The sequence below is a fragment of the Zalophus californianus genome, chromosome 15, assembly GCF_009762305.2.
Source record: "Zalophus californianus isolate mZalCal1 chromosome 15, mZalCal1.pri.v2, whole genome shotgun sequence".
Taxonomy (NCBI): Eukaryota; Metazoa; Chordata; class Mammalia; order Carnivora; family Otariidae; genus Zalophus; species Zalophus californianus.
The window spans coordinates 59,827,682-59,853,964 of NC_045609.1; the positions used below are offsets into that span (position 1 = coordinate 59,827,682).

General features: G+C 47.8%; 1 protein-coding gene across 10 annotated transcripts in view; it reads left to right on the plus strand.

Moving 5' to 3' along the window:
* HIF1AN (hypoxia inducible factor 1 subunit alpha inhibitor) overlaps positions 1-26,283 on the plus strand; it is a 79,441-nt gene that overhangs the window by 3,790 nt on the left and 49,368 nt on the right. For 7 of the 10 annotated variants that reach the window (XR_003519946.1, XR_003519948.1, XR_003519945.2 and 4 more), the window contains exons 4-5: positions 2,165-2,310; positions 3,117-3,223. Coding sequence is in view for 6 of the 10 variants with exons in the window: in XM_027594319.2 (XP_027450120.1) it covers positions 2,165-2,310; positions 3,117-3,223 (253 nt within the window). In the remaining 4 variants the exon portion in view is untranslated. Of the gene's footprint in view, positions 1-2,164; positions 2,311-3,116; positions 3,224-3,644; positions 3,709-3,941; positions 4,053-4,879; positions 19,042-26,283 lie in introns of those variants that run through there. The other 3 variants (XM_027594326.2, XM_027594343.2, XM_027594359.2) reach the window with 3 other exon arrangements.

Sequence of the window (26,283 nt, forward strand, 5' to 3'; positions counted from 1 at the left end):
AAGGAATATGATAATATCTTATAAATGGCTATGAAGATTAAACGAGATAATGTACATAAAGTGATTAAGCTAGTTTCATGCACTCTAAAAGGAGAGTTTTCTTTTCCCTTCCTCAGTTGCAGCATGAGCGTGTATACTTGGGTATTAGGGATCTTCCTGAGATACTGTTCTATCTATTGGATCTCTCTGTATTCAGGGAGACTTTTTCCAGTAGAAGAGGAAAGCTTATTTTTTCGGTATAAATGGAGCCTTATCTTTTGAATGTTAATATATTTATGGAGTTAAATTCAAAAGGTATAAACAGGTGTGTAATGATAAACCTCTCTTCCAGTCCTATTTCCCAACTTTCCGATACCCCTCCCTGGAGGCACCACATGTTATTAGTTGCTTGTGTATCCTGCTAGAGGATTTTATGCATACACAAGCAAACATGTGAATATGTTCATTCTTTCTTTTTTCATTTGAATGAGAGGCGAGGCCTTTTTTTTTTTTAAGATTTTATTTATTTATTTGATAGAGAGAGACAGCGAGAGCAGGAACACAAGCAGGGGGAGTGGGAGAGGGAGAAGCAGGCTTCCCGCCGAGCAGGGAGCCCGATGTGGGACTCGATCCCAGGACCCTGGGATCATGACCTGAGCCGAAGGCAGACGCTTAACGACAGCCACCCAGGTGCCCGAGAGGAGAGGCCTTTGAATTCCAGTCAAAAGGAGGAGAGCTGCTTACTAACCAGGGTCATTGTCTCATTCTTCTTTTTTTTTTTTTTTCAGATTTTATTTATTTATTTGACAGAGAGAGAAACAGCAAGAGAGGGAACACAAGCAGGGGGAGTGGGAGAGGGAGAAGCAGGCTTCCCGCTAAGCAGGGAGCCTGATGCAGGGCTCGATCCCAGGACCCTGGGATCATGACCTGAGCCGAAGGCGGTCGCTTAACCCACTGAGCCACCCAGGCACCCCTCATTCTTGTTTTTATTTGTGGCACTAGCTCAAGGCCAGGCCCATAGTAGGTACTTAGTAAATAGTGAATAAATTAGATCAAGCAAGGAAGCAGAGTAGTGGTCTCTTCTCCTTTTATTGTCCTTTCTTCAGTTTTGGATCCTTTGCTGCAAGTATTAATAAAGATTTCTAGCAGTGCAGTTTATGGATTGCACCCCTAACCTGCCCCTCTGAAACCAGCTCTTGATTAACCTGCCAGGAGCTAGTTCTGACCTACTTAGCTATAAGTTCTTCTGTTGACTTCTGTCCTTCCGTAGAGTGCACAGAAGCAGATCCCTCAGGTAGAGATGAGAGAGCAAATCTCTTTTGAGGATGCACATGGACTCAGCATTAAAGAAGGCGGCTGTCTTGGCCCACTCAGGCCGACCCAGGGAATGTTTTCTGAACTCCGTGCCCTACAGAAGGGCCCCTTAGCTCTCAGGGATTGTGCAAAGGATAAACAACAGATGAGGTCCCAGTTATAAAGAGTAGATGGAGCATACATATACTAGGGCAGAACTAATTCAAGTTGGCATTTTAAATAATTCGCCTTATTCAAATTATACAACACTTCAGGAATCTGATACGTTCCCCCCATGCCCCCATGAGAATTAACAGCCTCAGTGTTGCTCTAAGAAGTGTTGTATCCCACAGATGTGTTGAAGTGAGAACAAAGGTTGAGAATCTTTGAGCTCCAGAAGAGCTACTCAAAGGAAGTACATATTCATACAACTTAAAATGACCAGTTAACTCCGTCAAAGAAGATTATGCATGCGTTGTTGATACCAGTCATTTCATTTGTTACTCTTATTTTGCTACCCTTTTGATTTGTGCTATAGTCAAGAAGAGTACAAGTATGCACAGTATATTACTTTGCCAGGCTTGTGAATATTATCTTGATGTGCTGCTGCTTCCAGTAAGGGCAGAAGCATCATTTATGAAAGTTTGCTTTGCTGTAATTGTCGGTGAACCCTTAGCCAGTGATGGTTTCTGAACAACTTACTGCCCACTGAAAGTGTAACACCTACTTTGCTGAGAGTTGTAATTGCAGTCACCCTGATTCTGCTTGAAATTTTGATTGGGAACTCTTAGCTGAGAGGGCAGGCTGGGTTTCTCTCCAGCACTGGGCCTTGTGTTCCAGCCTATGCAGTAGAGCCACTGCTCTGAATAAGAAAATGTCTTTCCTCCTACAGGAAATGTGACACCTGCTCACTATGATGAGCAGCAGAACTTCTTTGCTCAGATAAAAGGCTACAAGCGATGCATTTTATTCCCTCCGGATCAGTTTGAGTGCCTGTACCCATATCCTGTTCATCACCCATGTGACAGACAGAGCCAGGTGAGCTTGTGTGGTGCAAGGAGGGTATAGAACTCCTTTGGGATCCAAGGTTGGCATGTCTTTCCCCTTCCCTGTGGATAAACTCAGGATAATTTCACAGTGTAGCTCACATATTCCAGGCCCTTGTGGTGGTCCCCAGATGTTTATAAGGATAAACAGTTCCGTTGAGCTAATTCTGGAGGGCAGACCCCATCACTAATGCTAGTGGACTCTGGTTACCCAGCTTGAATGTGTGTGTCTCCATTGGATTTAATAATTTGTTCTGTTGTCATGGATGCTGCTACTTTTTGATAAGGAGAAGGGTGAACAGAATTGTCATATGTCATTTACTGTCTTTCCTGGATCTAAAAGAAGTATATGGTTGACTTTATGGCCAACCAGAGAGGTCCTCTTCTTTCTTGAGAAAACTGCCTAGCCACTTCATGTATGAGTTTTTGCTGGTAGGAATATGTGTGTGGGAGAAAGTTTCAGAAGATTTGGTTGAAGGATGCATCCTCATTCCTCATATCTGCAGGCCATGAGTAGGTTTTCTGACCTGCAAGCTGTGATGATTGGCTTCTGACCTCAGGAGCACTGAGGCCCAGGATTCTTTATCAATCTTCAAGCATGGCCTGTCTTACACTGTTCTCTGAGAGGATGTGTGTATGTTTAAGGTGTGTGTGGTATCTTCTGCTGGATATAAATTCTAAACACATTTTTTTTTCTTAAAGCCATCTTTTTATCACTACCAGACTAGCACATCACAGTTATTAATAAAGATTTGGTGATTGACTGATTTTTTTTTTTCTTTCTCTTGAACCTCTCAGGTGGACTTTGACAATCCTGACTACGAGAGGTTCCCCAATTTCCAGAACGTGGTTGGTTATGAAACAGTGGTTGGCCCTGGTGATGTTCTTTACATCCCAATGTACTGGTGAGGAGGGGGCTAGGACTGGGCTTCTTGGGAGCTTTTTTTCCCATTCCCCGGAAAGCTGTATCTGTGTCCCTTCTGAGTTGTGGCAGGATTGGTCTTATGTGATCTACAGAAAGGTTGGCATATCCAGATGTTGAGCATACTGAATGTGGGGGAAATGACAACCCAGTCTCTAGGACAAGATGACAATTCCTCAGGTCCAAAGAGATCCCAGTGGCTTGAGGCTGGAGAGACTGTTCTTGGCTCTTTTGTATTTGGAGACTGAACTGAACACCACTGCCTCTGGTCCCGGGGTGTGTTTGACAGGATGAGGATAAAGATATGTCCTTGTTATTTGCTTTAGCCAGACTTTACCTAGTTTTCCATTCCTCCCTCTAAAAGAATATTGGTGGCAAACAGGAGCATGTTTATTTTCTTGCAGGTGGCATCACATAGAGTCATTACTAAATGGGGGGATTACCATCACTGTGAACTTCTGGTATAAGGTGAATATGGGTATCTTCCCCCTAGATGGGATTGGGGTGAGGTAGGTGTAATAAATGAATTGGGGGCAGGGTGGGGAGGTTGGCTCTCTCTGAAAGTGATTCCCAGGTCTTTGGGGAGATGAAGAGGGATGGGATTGAACTGGGTTTCTTAGAAGGGGTGAAGGTACTAGAATGGTGGGTTACATTGAAGCCTGCTGCTAAAGGCATTTCCTGAGCTGCTGCTTCCTTTGCAGGGGGCCCCCACCCCTAAGAGAATTGAATATCCTCTCAAAGCCCATCAGAAAGTGGCCATAATGAGAAACATTGAGAAGATGCTTGGAGAGGCCTTGGGGAACCCACAAGAGGTATGTGGCTGCCCCAAGGTGGCACTCCTGTGGCCCAGTGGGCAGAGTGACAAGGGCAAGTCAGGATTAGTGTCACATTCTCCATAGCTCTGTTTCAGTATCTGGTGTCCTTTCTCTCCATAGAGGTTATGGGCGTGTTCAGAAAATCTTTGTTTTCTGGTGAGAGCTGGGCTTGACTGGTGGATCAATTATAATCTGTTCCATGCTAGCGGTAATGTTCCCCATGGGGCTTGTGTGCCAGCTGGGGACCCCTGAGGGGATTCTTCTAGAATGGGAAGCGAGCAGTAAAGCATCTCCTCACGCTCTCCCAGCTGTGCCAAGGCTGCTCTAGGTAATGTTGAGACCTGCTTCCCACACAGGTGTGCCAGTGGCCCATTGGGTACCCAGGGGAGGCATTTGTAATGCTCTTGCCTTCTTCCTGTGGATAGCCTCAGCATCCAGAGGACCTGTGGGATTGGGAGGTGGCACCAGCCCCGATTGCATGTGACCATTTTAGGATACAGAGGCATTTAACCTTCTTAAAGCTCGTTTAAGAAACATGCAAGCACTCTTGGGTTTTGGGGGATTATTGGCTCCTCTGACCTTCTCTCTGTCAGTTTGGTGCTGTTAGGGTATTGTGAGAGGGAAGGTAATACAAGATGGACCCGAAGGAGAGGGCCATGTCCTGGAATATTCTCCAGGAAGAGAGTAGGTTAGTGGGTTTACAAGCTTGAACGAAAGCCTTATCCCTGCCCTTGGCTGGACATAGAATGCCTCCAGACTCACCACGTCTGGCTCCAGGGCCAGGGGACAGGCAGTTCTGACTGGCTCCTCATGTCTCTTCACAGGTGGGGCCCTTGTTGAACACAATGATCAAGGGTCGATACAACTAGCCTGCCAGGAGTCGAGGCCTCCTGCCAGGTGACTGCTAGCCCGTCCACACCGCTTCATTGATGAGGACAGGAGACTCCAAGCGCTAGTATTGCACGCTGCACTTAATGGACTGGACTCTTGCCATGGCCCTGGAGGCAGGTGTTTGGGGCAAGGCAGGGTGGTTGGCGCTCCACTCCCATTTGGAGGGACTTCTTGCCCTTGCCTCTGTGCCCCAGCATCTTCCCTCTCTGCCGCCCCCCCCCCCCCCCCAAGGTCCTGCATTCAGTGTGTGGAGTCCCAGCTTCTGGTTGTCATCATGTCTGTGTGTGTCAGTCTGTCACCCTCGGGATGTGTGGGCGTGTGTGTGTATGCACACGCATGTATGTATCTGTTCCTTGCTTTCTCCTTCTGGGTCAGGATGCCACTACTGGCTCTCAGTCCTGTCTCCTGCAGCCTCAGTGCCTCAGCCTGAGAGGGAGGAGATGGTCTTGGACACCCACTACTGGGCTGCAGGGCCAGAGTTCTCCTGACCGTCAGGTCAGTCTGCCTCTTTCCAGTTTTCACAGAGTCAGGCTCTAGGCTGGGTGGGAATGGTTACTGGGACTCTTAACGGGGAGAGTGAGAGGGAGGCTTGCCTCTGAGAGCCTAGATAGCCTTCCTGTGAGAGAATTAGACAGATTTCCAACTTGGACCCTTAAGCTCAAGCCATACATAGAAAAGAGCCTTGGGACATTAGAGCCAAGGATTATGCATAAGTTCCAAATTGCAGACACATACAGCTTCTCTCTTTCAGCACCAGCTCTTGCTCCCTGTGCTGAGTGCCAAGGGAGTTATCCTAGTAGTGGCTTCTCTAGGTTCTAGGGGTATAAGCCTCTGTGTGGATGTGTGTGTGATATGTGTGTCCGTGTGTGCGCGCACGCATGCGTGTCCTTGTCCACACTGGCCTGCCTCTCTGCTTACTAAGTTTCTCCACTGCTTAACCTTGTCCAGTGGGACATACAGTGTGAGCCCCAGGGAAGTACTGCCTGACCTAGCCTAAAGCTTTTAAACTCAGTTTTAGCCATTGGACATTGGTCAGGTCTCACTGCAACCTCCAGGTCCTGTGACCCTCCCAGCCCAGGCCACGTCCTCTACTCCTGCGGAGTTTCCTGGCCGAGTAAATGAAATGGGGTCAAGCTTAGGCAGCTAACTTACCACCTATCATCCACCTCAGGGCAAGGACAGAAATACAGCCTTGCTTCTTAAAGCCAGCGCCTCTGCCAGACCCCACTATAATGTTCTACAAACACCCTTGAAAGTCAGGGCAACTGATGATGGAGCACAGAAGTGGAATTTCTTTTCTTGTTCATCATTACTTGTGGGAACCCCTCTCAGGGCTGCAGCTTACAGCTGGGCACTGCACAACTCAAAGGGCCATCAATCACATGATTCAGGGGAACTGGGGCCACTGGAATTGGGCAGTATGGTGGCCCGGTGGCCCTGTGTCTCTTCACCTCCACTTCCATCTCCATGCCCCTTCTCTCTGGAAGGAAAGAGGAGTTGGAAAACTCTGGGTTTTTTTCCTTTTTTTTTTTTTTTTTTTTTTTTGCCAAAGGTTTACTTTCAGCATCTGAGCTGTGGCTCTAACCCCCAAAGCTCAGTTTACAGTTAACAGCGCACTGATGGACTGAGGATGTATGTGTATGCATGTGTGCACCTGTGTGTGTATTTTGGGTAGGGGTGTTTATTTTTAGTACCCCATTCTGGGGTTCTCTTATGCAGCGTGGGTGTGCAAACACGGTACCTTCTCAAGTGTAGTTCTTTCAAATATAGCCAATGCTGGAAAATGTGATTGCAATGATCTGCATCCCTCCATCTCTTGGGAAAGAGGAGCGCAGCAAAGAAAACAAGGCAGACAGAGGATAAACTTGACCACAATCAAACTTTGAAAGATAGCAGATTACTCTTGTTCTCCTTAGCGGGTCTGTTGCGTTCCTAGCTCAGCCCTCAAAGATGTGGATGATGTGCAGCAGAAAGGCATGTGTCACTCAGCTGATCCTGGCTGGATGCTGTGCTGACACAGATCTGACCTAAGGCGACCAAGGGGGAGGGTCCTTTACAGGATTGGTCCTGACCCTTGGGTAATATAATAGTGAACCTGATTATTAGACACTATCTGCCTAGTGCTTTTATCTTTATTCCTCACTATCCTGCAAGGTAGGTATTTTCATTTCACCGCTAAAGAAACGGGCTCAGAGAGGTTTCAGTAACTAGTGGCAATCAAGATATGAACCTCGTGTTAATTGGACTGCAAACCCCCTGCTGCTCCCTTTCCAGCAAACTGTTGATTCTCCTACCTTGCCACCTCCCTTGTACTACAGGCCGTCCTCAGATCTCACCCCACTGGGCAGTGCCCAAGAAGGTGCACAAGATACAGCTCAGGGTAAAAGCTCTTTTGGGCTCCAGCTAAAGACCTCTTGGGAAAACTACCGGGAAGCCCTGTTCTGAGTGAAGAGTGCTGGAAGGAGTTGTGGGGACATGGAGTTCTAGATCTCAGTGCATTATTTGTGCTTGAGTAGGTATCATAAGTTTTCCCAGCTTGCTTCTGCACCTAAAGATTGAAGATTCAGTCTCGATGATAACTAAGAACATTGATTCATGTTCTCCTGCCTCCCTTTCCCCCAAGTGAGAGATCTAGCCTCCTCCCTTCCCTTAGGATTAAGTTAGGGCTGTTTAGGCTCAAATTCTCCTTGTGGCTAAGAAACATATCTGCTCTGTAGCTTACTCTTATGCTAACCAGCAGCGTGGAGGCAGACACACCAAGGGAAGGTGGGGCTTTGGACCTGAATGGAGGTCAGCCATATTACAGGCTCCCATTTTTACATCAGCAGGTACATGGGAAACTACTCTTTTGTGAAGTCAAATATTTGTTGGGGGGTTGGAGTTTGGGGGAGGGAGGAGGGGCTGTTCTGGGCATCAGTTGAGCAGATGCCCAGGATGCCTGGGGGAGACCAGCTTCCCCTACAAATCAGAGCTCTAAATTACAAGGTTTTTACCAACGCGAACAGTTGGGGGAAGTCGTCTGCTCTCATTTGCGTAATGGTTTCTGTCACTGGTGATTAGACACAGGATGAAGGAAAAGAAATTTGACAATTAGGAATGAGCGATCATTAATCTGAATCTGTTAGGAGACAGAGAGGGGAAGGATCCTTATCAATGGGCCTGCCCAGTGTGGGGAGACCCTCCCTCTGCCCCCACCAGAGACTCTTGGGCCACATACCCTTCCATTGTTCCCACAAGCAGGCTGAGCCATTGATGTTTCTTAACAAAGCCTAGGTAGTCCCAGTCCCCAGCCTGAGGTGGATACAGTAATGGGCGGGTCTTAGGCATGAGCCATCAAAGAGAGATGGGTGTCAAATGCAAGTAATAGGGCAAAGAATAGCAATGGAAAAGATTTGCCATGTTTGCTCTTTGTGGAAAAATTCTTCTAACACTCCAGATACCCCACCTGTGACAAGTGTCTGTTACATTCCTACACTGCAGCGTGTGGAGAAGACCTGGTTTTTATCCTCTAGGAGCTTCTACGTAGTTGGAGAAGAAACCACACGAAACAGCCAGAGGTTATGAAGCCATGAATCTTGCACCTTTTGAGGACAAGATGAGAGATTGTTGAGAGAGGAGGAAGATCAGTAGAGAGCAAGCTCTGCCCCCAGGCTCCTCTGAGTCCCTGGGCTACCCAGGGAGGGACCCTTCACTCCAGGTCTCCCAGCAATGTTGGTTTTTCCCAGTCGGTGCCGCCGCAGTGTAGTAGCTGCTGAAGAGCACTGAGGCCCCACCCAGGCATGTGCGCAGGTGATGAGATTACTTCTAGTGGGCTGAGTCCTGAGGTGTGGAGAGTCCCAACTTGGATCTTCGCAGGTCTCTGTGGCACGTCAGTGCGCATTCTTCCTCTGTCTTCGCACTTTAAGGATTATATTAATTTGCACTAGTTGGTATTTGTTCCTCAGTTTTGTGACTTGTGTGTGGTGGGTTCTTTAGACACGGACGGTTCTTTGTCTCCTCTCAGAATGTGGACTTCCCACAGACAGGACTGTGTCTCTCCCTTGGTAAACTCCCTGCCTCTGAGGCTTCTGCCTTCTTAGATTGGCTGCAGAGTTTAGTAGGATGATGGGGAATAGCCCTCAGTGACTAGTTTTACCCAAACAGGGTGGATGCTGGACATGGCTCTTGGGGTTCCAGAAGCCCTGGCCTCTCAGCCCTGTTCTTGTCGTCCTCTGGAACCTTCAGTGCTCATCCTCCAGTCCCTGCCGACTTCTCTGGTGTCCTCTCAAGCTTCCTGCATTGAAGAGATACTCCAGCTTCCCTTTTCAGGGCTCCCCCAGTTTCTCCCTCTCCCACTCAGCTTTCCTCTCTCCAATCTCTCCCTCAGCCAAGGGCCTTTTTCCCAAATGGTTGCCCTTTCTTCAGCAGCCCCAGGCTGCAAGTGTTTGGATAGACTTTCTCTAGGATCTCTCCCCCTGGGCTTAGCCCTGAGCATCTTTGAGTTATCTTCCTTTTTCGACCTGCGGTTAATTTGTTCTGTGTCTGCTCTGCTCTTTTAGTATTCCTTTGTTAATTCTGTGTGGCCTGTTTAGCTTTTCTAACTCTGGTGACCCTTCTGCAAGTCTTCAGCCATCTCTGTTTAATCCTCACAGGTCTTGGGGTCCTCAGTGGAGCCAGGCTGAGCACTTTTGGCATGTTTCTAGGTGACAGGGCCTTAGACCCTGGCATCATTGAGGCCCAGGGACCAATGGTCCGTGGGGCCTCCAGAGGTGGGTGAGGGGAAGGTACCTAAAGTCTTGGACAGTGGAGAGCCAGTGAGGCGAGATTGACTAGGAGAATCCCGGGAGTGGGGCCAGGCCTGGCAAGCCAGGATAAAAGAAACAATTTTGTGTTTCCGTTTAAATGCGTCTGTGTGCCTTATGGTCCAGTAAGCAGTTCAGGGATGGTGGGTATCTTGTGAATATCTCCTGGTTTCTCTCAGGTGTCTTTGGCAATGCTCCAAGTCACCAAGTTTGGCTGATGTCTGCACTCCAGCATTTGCTGGAAGGGAAACAGCATATTGGGTAGTTTTATGTAAGGATCAGAGGTCTTAGATGAGAAAAGCTGTGGAAGCTGGGGTAACAGGCGAGAGGGACTCGTTGGTCAGCTTACCCGGGCTGTCTTTGCTCCTCCAAGTGTTTAAGTACAAAAGCTGATTAAAGAAGTAAAAAAATGAGGCCTTGCCTTCTTCCCCACCTGAAGTCTGGGTTCCAGGTAGTATTTGGGGGAAGAAGTATATGTCCTTTAACTTCCATTGAGAAACAGTCTAGCATAGTGTTTTGCAGCATGGATTTTGGAGTCAGATGTCTTTGGTTCAGATTTGTAGCTTTGCTACTTACCAGCTGGTTTGACCTTGTTGATTGACTTCTCCTTTCTGAGCCTCAGTGTTCTCAATTCTAATATGTATTGGGTGAGGGGTAGTGTTGAAAATATCTACCTCAGGGTTGTTGGATTAACTGAAACAATGTAAAACTTTAGCACAGTGCCTGGCAAGCACTTAATAAATGGTTGTGGTGGAGGTGGTTACATTTATTATGTGACTTATTCAGAAACTTGATTTCTGTGATTTTTGAGATTTCCAGTGATTTCTTTTCTCTCAAGAAAACCGTAGGTAAAAACAAGGAAAATGCCCTGGAGACACCCATACTGAGTTGGGGGCAGACAAAAAGGCCTTGGGTACCTAAACCTGTCCTAGAGGGAGGGAAATAGGAAATTGATGCCTTCTGCCTGGTCAGCCAGACTTTACCACACTCCATGCCAGCCCAGGGTGAGGGTGAGAAACCATCAGGTATGAGCTTTCCTTACACCATTTGAGGGGTGAGGGCAGCTGAATGGGTTCCCATTACCCCTGGAGAAGCTATGCCAACTTCACGTCATGAGACACCAAGGCCGTCAAGTCGGGCCCCATTCATTCAATTTTATTCCGTGACCTTCAACATATTTAAGTTATATGTGTGTTAAGAGGTTCTGGGGCAGAAGGGTAGTGAGATACTGAGAAGAGAATCCAGAAAAATATCAGACTGGAATCTTAATAGCTACCATTTGCAGAGTACCCTGGAGCATTTCTGTTCTGGACCCATGTGCTCTCAGTTTGATGGGGACACCAAGCAGGCTGTTAGCATTACGAATGCTCAACGGAGAAGCTGGGTGTTCACGGTAGGCTTCCTCCAGGAAGTAACAGTCTAAGCTGATAGCTGGTAGATAACCAGGGGCTGGGGAGTAGTGAAGAGCATACATTTCTCCTCTGGCTTCTTTCCCAGTTCCCAAACACTCTGCTCCTCTGTGTTTAAGGGTTCTGTTAATAACTCCTAGGAAGGAACCAGGTGATGGACCCCAAAAGAAGAAAACCCTTTGGTTAGCCATAGAAATCTTTGGAAATCATTTTGGTTGCTGGCCCAGGTTTGTCCTGGTATGCAGATGGATTGTTCCTTTGTAGCCTTTCCACTGTCCTCTTTCTCAGAAGTCTGTCTGCATTCTGGCCTCTGGAGCCACTCTGCCACCCTCGTTGGAAGAGATTCTGGGTACAGTTACTCAGACATCAGCCTGATAAATATTCTGGCTGCCTGGAATTCTCAGCCTCTTCCACACTGAGATCCTTCTGATCTTAGGTCTGCCCCCACCTCCAGACACTCCCCTCCTCCCCACTATGAGCTGAGCCAAGCCTCTCTGCCGTGCCCCTCTGTAGCCACACACATTCTCTTGCCCCTGACCTTGGTCCCCAGCCTCATGGGGGAAGAAGACCCCTCTCTAGCTTGTGCCAAGACATTTCTGGACTATAGGCCAGCCTGTAGTCACCTTGTAGTCACCTCATTGCTTCTAGATTTCTTTGGCTCTGGGCCTTGGAAGCCTTCTCCTTGGCCCCAGAAAATGTTGCTGTGTTATATTCAGTTTGCTTAAAACCTACTCGGTCATTGAGGTCAGTTCTGCCCTTAAGGGAAGCTCTGCTCCTTAACCCAAAATCTAAGCTATATTTAGGCTAGGTTTTTACTATCTTTCCAGTATGTAGCATATAGTGCAACATAGGGTAGTGGTTGAGAATGAGGGTTTTGCATACCTGGCTTTGAATCCTAGATCTGTCATTCTGTATGACCTTGGGCAAATGACAAACTGCTTGTAACTCCTTCATATGTATGGGGATAAAATAACCTACCTTGTCAGGGCTCTGTGAAAGAAGGTTTGTAAAGAAAGTCTTAGCAGAGTGACGGTTCCATAGCAAGGCCCAGCCCTTCTGTCCTTCAAAGCTTTTACCTCTCTTCCCCATCTAGCTTTCCAGTCAAGGTCCTGCTTCTAGTCTCAGGGCAAATCTAGTTGTTGATTTGTGAGCACAACAGAGCAGAGGTATGAGCATAAACTTTCCCACTCATTACCTGTCTCTACCCCTTTCAGTGACCTGATTCACAAGGACCCTATCATACCACCGTCACTGGGGAATGATCTTCCAAAATCTCTTTTCTATAATACTAAAAATGCCCAAAACACAATGTCAGTGACAGTAGAAAACATCAGAACTGCTACCAAGAGGGGAGGAGTCACTGAAGATGTGTGCAGGCTAGCAGCAAAACGGGCAGGAACGTGGGAGAGATGGAGGTTGGGGCAGAGGCCGCCATACTAGTCTAGAGCCAGCAGGACCATGGGCCTAAGAAGATTCCCTCTTAAGTTTTCAAATAGTGAGCTTTTGACGGTTTGAGCAAAATCCTACCCACTTTACTGTCACTGTGGCCATTGTTTTCACAAGGGTTTGTGTGATGTCTTGGTAAGAGTAGAGGTATTAGATGTGCCTCCTGGGTTTGAAATCCCTGTTTGCTGCTTCCTGACTCTGTCCTTAGGTGAGTTTAAGAGCTCTTGGTCTTAGCCACTTCACCTGTGGGAAATAGGTGGGAAATAGCACATGGCTTGCATTGTTTTTTAAGTGTATGTGGGAATGTTTTAAAAATAGTTTAGTGTGGGTACGTAGGAGATGGTTTATTGCGAAGACCCAAGCGTCTGTGAATAGTGTTCAGTCAGTGCTTGGGGAGAAGGAAACTGCTGGCGGCAGGGCTTTTTGGATCCTACTTTCTCAAGATACAGTGCTCAAAGCAGAATCTCAGAAGAGATGGCTTGGTGGGGGAACAAAATGGAATAGATCATAAGGCTTTGTAAGAGCCTGAATGTCTGTGAAAGGCAGGGCTGGGGACAAAGATGGTTTTGCCAGGATGGGGTGTTGAGGAACAGAAGCAAAGACCTGGGCTCTACTTTACCACCTAATCCCCAGAAGAACAAAGGACATGGGGCAGGGGAGTGTCTGTGGAGAACACTGGCTGAGTGGAACGAACACAAGGTTCAGGGACAGTGAATCTATGTGTGAATCTTAGGTGTACTTTTCACAGACTGCGTGACTTTGGGCATGTTGGTCGCTAAGCTTCAGTCCCCTCATCTTTAAAATTGACTAATAACTGCTACTACGTCGCTTACAGGATAGATGGGACAGTATATGTGTAAATGCTGTCTAAACCGAGCACTATTCTATTCATTGTTGGGGTGAGGATTTAGGAGAGCTTTTCCAGAGTGGATGGGTTACAGAATTGGAAGAGTTCCAGATTAGAGGCCCCCCCGCCATGTCCAGCGGAAATGGTAAGGCAGAGTTTCCCACCAGGACATTGTTCTTTTATTCTGCCAGCATTTGACTGGGAAGGGTTTTGACTGAAGAAGGAAAAGCAGTGTGGTGAGAAAGGGCAAGTTTTGGAGTTGCATGGACTAGGTTTGAATCTTGGTTTCACCATTCCCGATACTGAGATGGTCAGATCACTTACCATATCTGAGCTTTGGTTTCTTTAACAGGCCCCTTCATGTGGTTATTGGGAACAAATGAAACAGCTCACTGTCCAGTGCCTACCTAGTTAAGGGCCCAGGAAAAGTTCATTCCCTTTCTTTCATTTCTTTTCCCCTTAGGAAGCATCCAGTTTACCCAGCATAAAAGGTCTTGGTTATTTATGCCTTATGAACAAGTAATACCAGATTTTCTCTTCTTTTCTAGGGTGAGATTTGTTGCCTTGAAGAAGTGTGAGTGGGGGAGAATTGAGAAAGGGGCAGAACTCCACAATATTGAGGATGGAGTAGGGATACTCTGGTTATCTGGTCAGCATAGGGGTGGGTGAACAAAGGGTGGTAGTGAGAGGTGAGAATTTCAAGAAGGGTGCTCCGTGCTAGAGGGAAAGCCAGTTGAGCAAGGGCTTTGGAGTGGAGTATGGAATGGAGGACAGATAGTGAACTAAGGGCGAGAACACCAGAGTTCTGCCAGGAGAACCTTAGGAATTGTGACTAAAAGTCAAAGTTGTGAAGAAGCCTTGCATTTAGCCAGCTATCATTGTAATACCTGTAAGGGTTGTGATCCTCCTAGAAAGGAAGAATATAAAAGGAAAGCAGGACTCCTCAAGATGGAAAGACTTTTTTTGTTGTTTTTTTAAGTAATCTTTATGCCCAGTGTGGGCTCAGACTCACGACCCAGAGATCAAGAGTCGCATGCTGTACCAACTGAGCTAGCCAGGTGCCCCAAGATGGAAAGACTTTTAAAGTGTTTTCAGAGCCAAGGATACAATCACCCAATGAGGGCTTATGGTAGCCCATTTCAGGTTCTAGACTTAGAAAATGTAGTTAGGTACTGAAGAGCATCAAACCCAGGGATCTGAGCTGGGTAACCACCTCTGTAAGAAATGGAGGTCCTTCAGGCTTTCAGAGGCTGCAAGTAGGACTTTCTGGGTCCCTTAGAATCCAGTCACTGGTCCAACCAATGTTTCTGGTGGTTTTACACCTTCAGCCATCTGAGAAGGCAACCTATACAGGGCAGCATCAGTTGCTTCCTTGAGAGGTCTGTATCTTTTAATGCTGGAGGTCTTAGAAAGAAGGACGGATGTGTTTAAGAACATGAGAGCCACGGCATTACTACATTTGCTTTAAGGAACCATACGCCTTTTGTATTTTCAGTCCTTGACGTGGAAGAGAGTTTGCCCTCTCGGTTTAATAGGTTTACCTTTTACCTATTAAAGAGTGTTGAGTAATTTATTTAGACTTGAATTTTATGTTGAAATCTTCCTAAGTGTCTATACAGTTCTGGAACATTTTAAATTATTTAAGATTTGCTGTATTTATAAACATAATTTATTGGCGATATAATAAGTATTTGGGAAGGTTTACTTCAGTCAGATAAATGAAGTACTTGAGGAAATCAAATACATAACCTTCCATTAAATCAAACTCCTTTGTTTTATAAACAAAATAATGACGTTTGTAAGCTGAACTTAAGAGCTTAGACAAAGAATTGGGATTTTGAATATGTAACTTTGAAAACTGAATATAGCTTTTAAAAATAATTTCTTGTTAATTATTTCTGTACACAAAGTCACCCTTGTGGATATCAAAAAACTCAGGGAACGTAGTATTACCACAAAGCCAAGTCTTTAGTCTCTCCAAGTATCAGGCAACTGGAAGCAGTTAAGATGGCCAGCATGGGTCAGATCAGAGCTACAGACATGTTTTTGAAAGCTTTTTAAATTCTTTGGCAACATTTAAGATAAACTTTCATCTAAAAAGCCAGATTTTGGTTTCTCTGGAAAATCGGACAATCTGACAATAAAATTACATTTTCTATATGACAGCAATTGGCTAGAGCTGAGTAGCTGCCACCCGTTGCAGGGTGGGCAGTGTTCCAGTTTGCTGTAGTCACTGCTTCTCATTTCAGTACCTTATTCCTGGTTTGTTTCATTTCTGTGCCCTTTCTGGCCCACAAAGAGTTTTGTTGTGTGACTGGTGAACTAGAGGCTCTGAGGTTCCTAACAACTAATGTATAGCCTGGGGTAAGGGCTCAGGAAAAATGTAGGCTCTACCCTTTTCTCTATCCTCAGTGTCTGCACTCCAGATCGGCTGTCTTCCCATCTGACTTAGCCCCAGGACGGGGTCCATCCCCTACAGGAAATATGTAAGAACTTCCCGCATTCAGACTTCTCTATGTTTGCTGCTCTTTTCTGTGACCAGACCAGTTCCAGGTCTTTTCTTGCCCAGACAGTTCGCCTAGGCTCTCACCTCATGTCTCAATTCCTGTGAACTTCTGATGATTACCTTTATAATTTGACCACAGCCTCACTTTGTTGTGTGAGGGCCACCAGGCCTCTGCTTTAGATTATATTTGCTCTCTCTGGCCTGGTTGTGAATCTTCTTAGACCCCATCTCCACCATCACTGCTCACTGGGCAGTGTGGTTACACAGCAGAGGGGTGGAAGATTGCTAAAGGTTCAGGAAACATAGGAGGTGAGGTTGGAAGTGTGTGGATTTTCCAGAGAAGGAGGCAGAGGCCAACCACAGTTTAGGGAGGCAGCTAACACAAGGCTTTTTAGGGGAGGGAGATCACTGCACATACTTGAAGGCAGAGGAGAGACAGTAGGAGAGAATTTAAGTGTGAGAATAAGGTATCAGAGAAGACATGGGGTGATAGGATAGGAAATGCAGTAGTTGCTTACACTCAGAGATCCTGAAGCTCAGAAATATCTGCAGAAGCAAGAGATGCAGGAGGGAGCACCACCGGCAGTCTATAATCCCCTAACATTCTAGTTAAATAAATGACACTATATACTTTGGAAAGGGGCATGGTTATGATGTGGGGTCCTGGCCTGGGGTGAGAGAAATTTCCAGCAGTGCAGCCAATATCTCACGATATCTGTAGACGTAGTAGAAACATCTGAACCAAATGGTCATGTTGCTTGGTGAAAAGCCAGACCCAGTGAGGGTTGATTAATGGATTCATGTCATCCTAGACCAGAGGGAAGTCTCCAGCAGAATGCTGTAGGGCTCAGTCTGGGCCTGTGTCCTGTCTGACATTTTTATTGACAACTGACCAAGGTAGCAGGCTCATCAAGTTTGCAGGTGATCGAGCTAGGAGGGGCAGCTAATACTTTGCATGAAAGAGTCAGGATTCAAAATGATTTCAACAGGCTGGAACACTGGGCTGGAACCAACAAGATTAAATTTAACAGGGATAAATGTAGAGTCCTGCACTTAGGTTAAAACAAAAATCAATGACATAAGTACCGGGTGAGGGGCAGGCCCAGGCTTGACAGCAGTTCATGAAGAAAAGACCTGGGGGGTTTAGTTGACTGCAAGCTCAATATGAGTCAACCATGTGATGTGACTGCTAAAACCTCTAATACAATCACGAATTGCATTAACCAAAAAGCAGCCAGATCAAGGGAGGCCGTTACCCCGCTGCTTTCTCAGATTGTCAGGCCATCTCTGGAATACTGGGTCCAACTCTGTGGTTCTTTTTTTTAAAGGTCAGTGACAACTGGGAATATTTTGACAAGCAGCCAGCGTGGCAACGGACCTGATTACTGCCAGAAACTTGCTAGAAACTATGGTGCCGAGGTTCTGGGATGAGGGCAGAGATGTATAATCTGACCCCAGTAAACACAGTTGAATCTGGAGTACTTTTGGAGGTTGGGAGAAAATCTGAGAGTGGTCTCCTTTTTTCCACTTCCTGCGGGTGCGCAGAATCATTGGCCTGTGAATCTCATCCCAGGCCTTTCTGAAGTCGGAGGACTAAGGGTTACTTAGAATGGGTCTAGAATGGGGATCAGTGTGGGAGTAAGTAGAGAACGGGTTAGTAAAGTAGGAAGGAACCTGCACATGCGTACCTGGAACACCACTTTTCCTTCGTTCCCCCCCCCCCCCCCAGGATGTGCAGTCCCCACTTTGGTCACAACGTGGCGCCCTCGCTCCACACGCATCCTGAGCCAATGGTGGGCACAGAGTGGGCCTCCTGGCTGCAGCTGCATTTCCCGCACTCCCCACTGTGGGGAGCCCGCGGGGCTGCTCCACTTGGTCACGGTTGGCCAGGGACTTGTGTGTGGCAAGAAGACAACTGAGGTGTGGAAAAGCTTGCCCACGGCACAAACACACATGGATCCAGATGTGGCTCCTGTTAGGACCATGTATTCTGACCTGAGCTACTCTGCACATGGCCTCTTGTCTGCCCTAGCGTGGAGCCCACAGTGCAGAGGGCTACTCCTATGGCAGGAGGGATTCTGGGGCACCAAGAGCTCCGTCGTTGTGGGGTCAGGGATGAGCCTGAATCCCCTTACAGTGACTGGCTGTCTTACTGCCACCAACTTACCTAAGCTCTGTATGTCATGGGTTCTTTAACTGAAGTAGAATAACACTGCCAAGTTCATGGAGTTGTTAGGATTGAATGAGTCAGGCATCTGGGGCAGTGATTCTGAACTGGTCTAAGAATCACCAGAGAAACTTGTTGAAAATATGATTTCTGGCCCCACCACCAGTCATTTAGTACTTCTGGATGGATCCCAGAAACCTGTCTAACCACCTCCACAGGTGGTTCTGATGTCCCATGGTTCTCTGATCACATTCTGAGAAACTGACCTAGGACATGCAAGGTGACCTAGTTTAGTATGCATTAATTCTTTCTCAGAGCCTATGGGAGGGACAGTGGGGATCATGGGGCTGGGCTTACAAGTACATCTGCTTACTCTCCGGGTGACTGTAGCCTTGATGGAGAAGGAAGGTAGGTCTGGAGATGGGGACATGTTATGAAAGCTCAGAATGGGTGTACTGAGGGCCATTGACTTGGAGTGCTGGCACCAAGGTTGGGGGACACTTGGGGTCACGGGTGTGTTGGTGTATTGCAGTGTTGGATGTAACATATTGTTGAAGGGAATGGGGTCCGAGTGTACCTGGAGGGGAAGGAGCGAAGAGGATGGGGTGGGGGACATTTGCACTTTCTTGGGGGACCGGAGATGGAGGTTTGTTATATCATCGCGGGGCCAAGAAGACATAGCGATGGAGACTGCGATGCTCATTGAAGCCCCGTGGGGGCAGCCGTGACTTGTGATTTGTGATGCGGCATTGAACCCACGATTTGCTTTTTTTTTTTTTTTTTTGGAGTAAGAGGGGAGGAGGATGCTCCTTAAGAGCTTCTGGGGGGAACTTTCCTGTCCCCAGAGGGCATAGGGGTATAGGGGTGTGTGTGTGTGTGTGTGTGTGTGTGTGTGTGTGTGTGTGTGTGTGTGTGTGTGTGTGTGTGTGTGTGTGTGTGTGTGTGTGTGTGTGTGTGTGTGTAGGTAGGAGAAGGTTAGCTTATGCAATGAGATTGTGTGTGTGTGTGTGTGTGTGTGTGTGTGTGTGTGTAGGTAGGAGAAGGTTAGCTTATGCAGTGAGATTTTCGAAAGTCCCTTTCTGGATTTCATAACTGGCTTGAGGAAAGGAGTCAGTCTCCAGGACACACTTGTTTTACCTCCACAAACAGAGTAACGTTTGACCTGCCTTAATTTCTCATGGGACTCAGTTCCCCAAAAGGGGGCACTCTTGTCAGCAGCTCATGAGCCTGTGGATGTCTGCCAACTGAAAACACCTTCCGGAAACTCTGAAGACCTTCCCAGAAGAACATTCTAGAAAGAATCCTCAAATTTCAAGTCCTTGAACACTGGAGCTGGAAGAGAACTTAGATACCATCTCATGAAGTCTCCCTCAGCTTGGTCCTGGGGGATAGACACCTTGTGTGGACGCTCACTTTCCAAGCTTTCGGGTACCCCAGAACCTGGTGTGGGAGACAAGATTCACCCATTACCTAGCAAAAAGGGACACTCAGTAGAGTAGGGTTGCGGGTTCTGCTGGTAAACACCTAGGTCAGAGGTGGGTGAATACCTACAAAAGAAGGCTCCCTAGAATGGGACAGCTAGAGTTGTACCTTAAAATGGATAGGATTTTGTTTAGTTGTTTTTCTTCAGTGATTTTATGAAAAGCGAGATAAAAAATACTGGATGAGAGGGTGGGGCATATTGGTCTGCTACAGGGGAGTAAAGCCACAGAGGCCTGGATCCAGCTGAGGTTTGGGGGACAGTAAAGAGACCAGTTTGGTTATAGAGGGTAGGTGGGGACCACTGCTGGGGCAGAGTGAGAAGGGCAGAAAGGCTGCAGCTGGCGGTATGAGGCTGGAGGCCAGCTTGGGCTTACAGTGGGGACACGGGATTGAGGCTAGAGAAGCAAATAGCACCCGAGGAGAAAGGGTGGGAAGAGAAGAGCGGTACAGGGGCAGTCGTGACCATGCCAAAGAAGCACTTCCCGGGGTATCAGGAATGGAACCAAGAGAGTGGGTCATTAAGGTGGAGGGGGACACAAAAGGGGTGGTCACAGGCTTGAACTCTGAAGATGAGTTTGGTGTAGGAGGTGGGGGTGAGGAAGGTCATTAGAGTCCATGATTAAGAAGTCAGCAGAATGGTAGGGGGTTGGAAAGTGAGTTGGTGGAGAAGAGATTGGGGCAACAAGTGTAGACAACTGTAGGTTATTTGAGAAACACACAGAGGACTGGAAACAGACCTGTATTTTGTAAAGCTGCAGCAAAGCTTTGTTAGCCAGAGACAAGCAAATTTGTGGACAGAAGACAGAGGACAAGGAGTCATTGGAGGAGAAGGAGTAGACACTGGGAAGAAAAAGTTCTAGAAGAGAAAAGGAAGGACAATGGGAACAGCCTAGAAAAGGTCAAAGCCTCTGATGGGGAGAAAAGGGTGAAGTGAGGGACTCCAGTTGGACCCAGGCTTTGATCTCCTAAAAACGAGTCATGATTGAGGTCAGATTCTTCAAGTCAAGGTGGCTGGGATGGGGCTGGTCTATAGGAACATAGAGGAAGGCCACGGTAGAATCAAAGGCGCAGTCTAACGTGTTGACGTGTTGTCCGGTAGGGCCAGGTCGCAGTGGAGCTGGGCTGGGGTTTGTCTTGGACCAGGTCTGATGCTCTGCCTCTGGGAGCAGGATGGAGCAAGCAAACTACAGTGTAAACAGGTTACAGCAGTGTCAGGAGCCTGGAAGCCAGGACACCATGAGGGCAGTGAGGGGCCTTGCTGAGGGGGAAAGAGGCAAGGCATTCAGAGCCCAACCTGTGAGGGCTTGATGGAATAGTGTGGGCAGCCATGCAGTTTGGGGGTCAAGGGCCTGGATTCGAATGTGAGGAACCACTGTTAACGATTTTTAAGTATCTGAGGTGGGCTCTGAGTGGAGAGAACATGAGATGCATAAAGGGAGTATTGCTTTGTGCCACTGTTCGGTATTAACAAATTTAATCCTCACAAAAACCACCCCCCCACCATGAATTATGAATTAGGTGCTGCTTTTTTACTATTTCACAAATGAGGAAATTGAAGTTCAGAGAGGGAAAGTAACTTGGCCGAGGTCACATAGCCAGTTGGTGGCTTGGTGGCAGAATTCTCCAAAGTCTGTTTTCTGCTCTTTTTATTAGCTACTTAGCAGGTAGGTGACCTTGAGTGAGTTACCTGATTTCCCCCTTCACTTTCCTCATCTGAAAAGTGGGGGATAATAGTAATACTATCTTATAGGTGTTTGTGAGGTTTAAACGAATGAATATATGTGAAGGACTTAAAACTGATACATAGAAAGTGCTGCTTAAGGGGATGTCATTAATTGTTGCCATTGTTCTATTGTTTTTATTTCTTAAAATAGCCTCTTACCAGAAGCTGAGGACTTTGAGGAAAGTGAAAGAAGGTCCTGGGGCATATTGGTCATTTAGAGAGGGTCAGGTCGTGGGGGAAGGGGGAGAACAGGATTCAGCCAGTGTTTTTCAACTGGGGACATGTTTATCACAGTGCCTGGGCTTTGGGAGTCAGGAGTCAGGAGTGTTAACAGTGGGCAGTCACATCCCAGTTGAGAATGTGCAGGAGAAATGCTGGAAAGGGTCCTTGGGATTTAACTCCTCAGAAGAATAGCAGTTCTGGAGATTGGAGCAGTTTGAGCAAGCCCTGGGCATTTGGAATGAGCTTACAGGTCTGTAGGGACCTGGGAAGAATCAGACCCTGATGGAGGGAAGGGCGGGGGAGGGCTGAAAAGGTAGGCTGAGACCACACCCCAGAAGGCCAGGCCGAGGGGTCTGGACACTGAACTGAACAGCTGTGGGGTTCTGGATGAGGGCATGTTATATTTAGGAAGATACTTGGGCCGCTAGGGAAGAGGTTGGGTGAGAGGAGGAGGATCTGGGGACTCGGCAGGGATGTGGGGCCAAGCCCTGGCAGGAAAGGCACATGAGCTGGGCTGAGTTTGGGGTTGGACTGAGCAGGTAAGTGGAAGCACTGAGGAAACTCCCAGTGGATAGATGCATGAATGGACAGTGGGCTGGGCTGGGCTGGATCTGGCAGGCACTGACCTGGGAGGGAATTCTGGGAGAAGTGGGCTGGCTTGGGACTCAGGTCTGGTGTTTGGGACATGGTGATCATGGTGAACCTAAGGTGATGATAGGGAGTCAGAAAAGAGGTGCCTCGTAAAGAGCCAGAGATGCTAGTTGAAGTCAGAACTAAAGTACAGATTTGGGAGTCAGCCACATCTATTGAGTGCCCATACACATATGAAGTGGGGCCCCCTTGAGGGCCATTCCTGTGGGGTTGCTGGTTGAATTTGAAGTCCTGCTTGCAGATACATTGGTTATGGGAGAGAGTGTGGAAGGGAAGCACTGAAACCCTCAGATAGCCTGCCTCTGCATGTAAGGGAGAGTCAGGCCACGATAGTAGGAGGAGGCCAAGAGCTTCCTGGAGGGCCTCCCCAGCATCAGGCACGGCAGAGAAAATGCCCAGAGGCTGACTGCTTCCACAGAAAGTGACTTCAGGACAATGGCAGGGTGGAGGAAAGAGACAGGCAATGGAGCCACTGAAGGAAGGAGGCAGTGGGTGAGGATGGCTGGTGAGCTGGAGGTTTTGGAGTTCAAGGAAAGAGGGACAGAATTAGGGTTCTGAAGGCAGGCTGAAGAGGGTGTATATGTGAGAGAGGAAGCAGTGAGGCTGATGGAGGGGAAGAAGCAAGAGAGGAGATTCTTCTCTGACCTAAGGGTTCCCAAGGAGCTATCCTCACCTTAGATACAAGGTAATGGATTTCTCCAGGCTCAATTCTGTGGCCTTTCTCTGCACCCCCTTAATCCCCAGTTTAGGCTATTTCCTCTGCCCTTCCTCAAGGAACACAGGAAAGAACAGATAGCCTGTGTCCTATAACTCTGATTTATCTGCCTTTCCTACCCTGCCCTCCAGACTCTGATTCCTGCACCCTCATCTTTCTTTTCCCCAGGATAAAGTTCACTCCCATGAGGTGACCTGACCGTAGAGTTTCTTCCTGTTTGCCATCCTCAGTGCATGTGGGCTTTTTCAGGAAACTTGTGGACCATCCTGTGCCCTTCTCCCCCTCCCCCCATAGTCTTCTGCTACTCCAGTTCAGGCCAGACTTGCCCCTTTTTGGCCATCGCTTTGATCACCATTCCTCCTGGGAAGTGGTGCCCTGATCCCTTCCCCATCAGCTCCCTGATCTCTTTGTCTGTCACCAGAGTTAGGAATCAGCGCAAGATGTTGAAAACTCTCCTCTCCTCTGGACTTCTCCTCCAGTTGGGCTCATTCACTTCTTACTGTTCCTTTCCTCTGTTGATTCTGCAGATGGGGGGTCCACTTAGATAACTTGGCAGATAAAAAGCAGCACATGCTCTGGTATCTTACTGTTTTGGAACCATTTTGCTTCTGTTGCATTGTAATATTCTGGAAGGGAACTAGAGGTCACTTAGTCCAGAGATTTCAAGGAATATTTTAAACTTTAGAATCTTCAATTCTGAAAACACACATACGCATACACACACTAAAAGTAGAAATGGCTTTTATCAGCAAGCTTCCTCGTCCTTGCTCCAGCCTTTGCCCATAGCAGCCTTGGATGCTTCTGAGAACCCTTAAAGCCCCACGAAGCACATTTTGAAAGTCTGATGCCTTCATTTATACGTGAAAAAACAGACCCAGAGAGATGAAGGGACTTGCCCAAGGTCACACAGCAAAAGCAAAAACTCAGGATTTCCTCAGATCTCTCTGGGTCCTGGCATTCTAGCAGTTAATAACTTCTAGCTGAGCTGTTCCTCTAGTGTTCTTTATGTGCTTTGTGTTTGTTATTCATTTACTTAGCAGATGTTTATTGAGCACCTACTATGCATTGAGTACACAGTAAGCCCTCAGGACTATTAGGTACCAGTCCCGGGAGTCAGTGGAAGCAAAAGCAGTCACTGTCTGCCCTCACGGGGCTTTCCGGCTAGTGGTGGGGGCAGAAAAGCAGAAAAGCTACATCCGTGGGAAGTACCATGAAGGAGATCAATGGTGTGATAAGGACTTGTAAGTGGGTATCAGTCCATTTGGGCTGCTGGAACAAAAATACCATAGGCTGGGTGACTTAGAAACAACAGAAATTTCTCACAGTTCTGGAGCTGGGAAATCTAAGATCAAGGCACTGACAGGAGTCTGGTGAGGATGTGCCTCCTGGGTCACAGTCGGCCATCTCACTGTGTCCTCACTGGGTGGAAGGCATGACGGAGCTCCTGGGTCCCTTTTATAAGGGCACTAATCCCATTCATGAGGGCTCTACCCTCATGACCTAATCACTTACCCAAAGCCCCAGCCCGGATACTATCATAGTGGGGATGTAGTTTCAACATACGAATTTGCGGGGGGGACACAGACATTCAGTCTGTAGCATGAGGGATTTAACCTAGTTAGGAAGTGACCCGGAGCCCAGAGCTAAAGGTAAATAGAGAAGAGAGGACAGAAGTGTTGCAGGTGGAATGAGTAGCATACGCAAAGCCCCGTGGCAGGAGCGAGTGAGCGACGTGGGTGGACTCTGCCAGGCTTGAGTGGCTGGAGCGCGGGAAGCGGGAGCGTGGCCCAGCATGAGCTGGGGCTGTACACCTGACAGGGCTGCACAGGCTGTTAAAGAGTGCTGGGGCTTCATCCGAGGATTAGATTTGTGTTTTGAAAAGATGTCTCCAGTTGTAAAAGGTAGCTGAATGCCCCATCCCCAACCCTGTCTCAGCTGAATTCCTTTCATCTTCTGTCTGCTTTTCTGACTTCAGTCACATGCTGCTGGGTACTCTCAGCAGGTCTGGTTTCCACTCTCGGTGGCATAGACATTTCAGCTCTGAGGTGTATGTGTGCGTTTGGTGTGTGTGTGTGTGTTGCTACTGTATCATTCATTCAATAAATATGAAGTTATTAAGTGCTACTGTGAGGCAGGTACTGTTCAGTTATCACTATGGGCAAGCAACAGGATGGGTAATAGTGTGCCCTTGTGTGTGATGTTGGTGCATTGTGTCATTATATGTGAGTGCTTGTGTGTAAATGTGTAACTGTGTGCTCTAAATGGTGGCCACTGTGGGTAACTATGTAAGGCTCCTCTAGGTGTCATTATGTGTGCCTGTTGTTCTGGGTGTTGTGTCTAACTCAAAGGAACGACAACAGCGGGCATGGCAGAGGTTTGTGGGTGGTTGTGGTGTGTTGCCGTGCAATGTGAATGTTGGACTCTTGAGGCGTCTGTGTGTTGGGGAATGGGGGGGTGCTTGGGAGACCTTATCTCCTGCAGTAAATCTAGTGGAGAACGAGCTTCCTGGGACTGTTGGAGGCGCTCTCTGTGGCCCCTGGGATGATTGGAGCAGGGAGTGGAGCCTCCCCCGCTGGCGCTGGGGGCAGAGGGGAGGTGAGGGCGCCTGGGCAGGCCTGGCTGGCCAGACGGGGCCAGATTAATAAAGCGGGACCTGGGAGAGGGCAGGCCAGGGCAGGTGGCTTTGGCAGGAGGCGGCTGAGATGAAAGTGGCCCGACTGGCGGGCAGGCAGGTGGCCTCTCCCCCTGCCCTGTCAGCACTTTTTAATGTCCCCTCCGTTAGAATGTGTGGGAGGAGTGGGGTGAGGGAAGCTGGAGCTCACCTTTCCCAGGCCCTGGAGGAGGGGCTGGGGCAACCAGGAGGTGGGGTGGGAGGAATGCGGTTCTAGGTGTAACTAGTTGAGAGCAAGAGCCCCAGCCTCCTCTGTCCCATCAGTGCACCTTAGCTCTAGCTATCCAGGGAGGCAGGACTAGGAAGCAACTAGAGAAGCAGAAAACAGAAAGGGAGTGGAAGGGGGTGACTGAGACCGTGTGCCCGCACGCAGGTGACTGTCAGGGTGTGACTGCGTACCTGCGTCAACAGATGAGCGTGAGGCTGAGGTCATGAGAGTGTGAGCAGGACTGTGTGCGTGCGTGCGTGTGTGTGTGTGTGTTCAGCTCTCTGCGTGTGGGAATTTAAATTTTAAAACAGGAGACTTGCTTCCTGGCCTTGGCCTATTGCTGGTGTGTGGCTTTGGGCAGCTCATTCACCCTCCCTGAGCTTTGTTGCTTTATCTCTGAAGTAAGGATGAGGGTCCCTGTTCCACAGGATGATTGTGGGGCTTAAATAGACTGAAATAAATGGTCAACTACAAATCTCTTTATAAACGTGCAGTATCATTGTTAATAA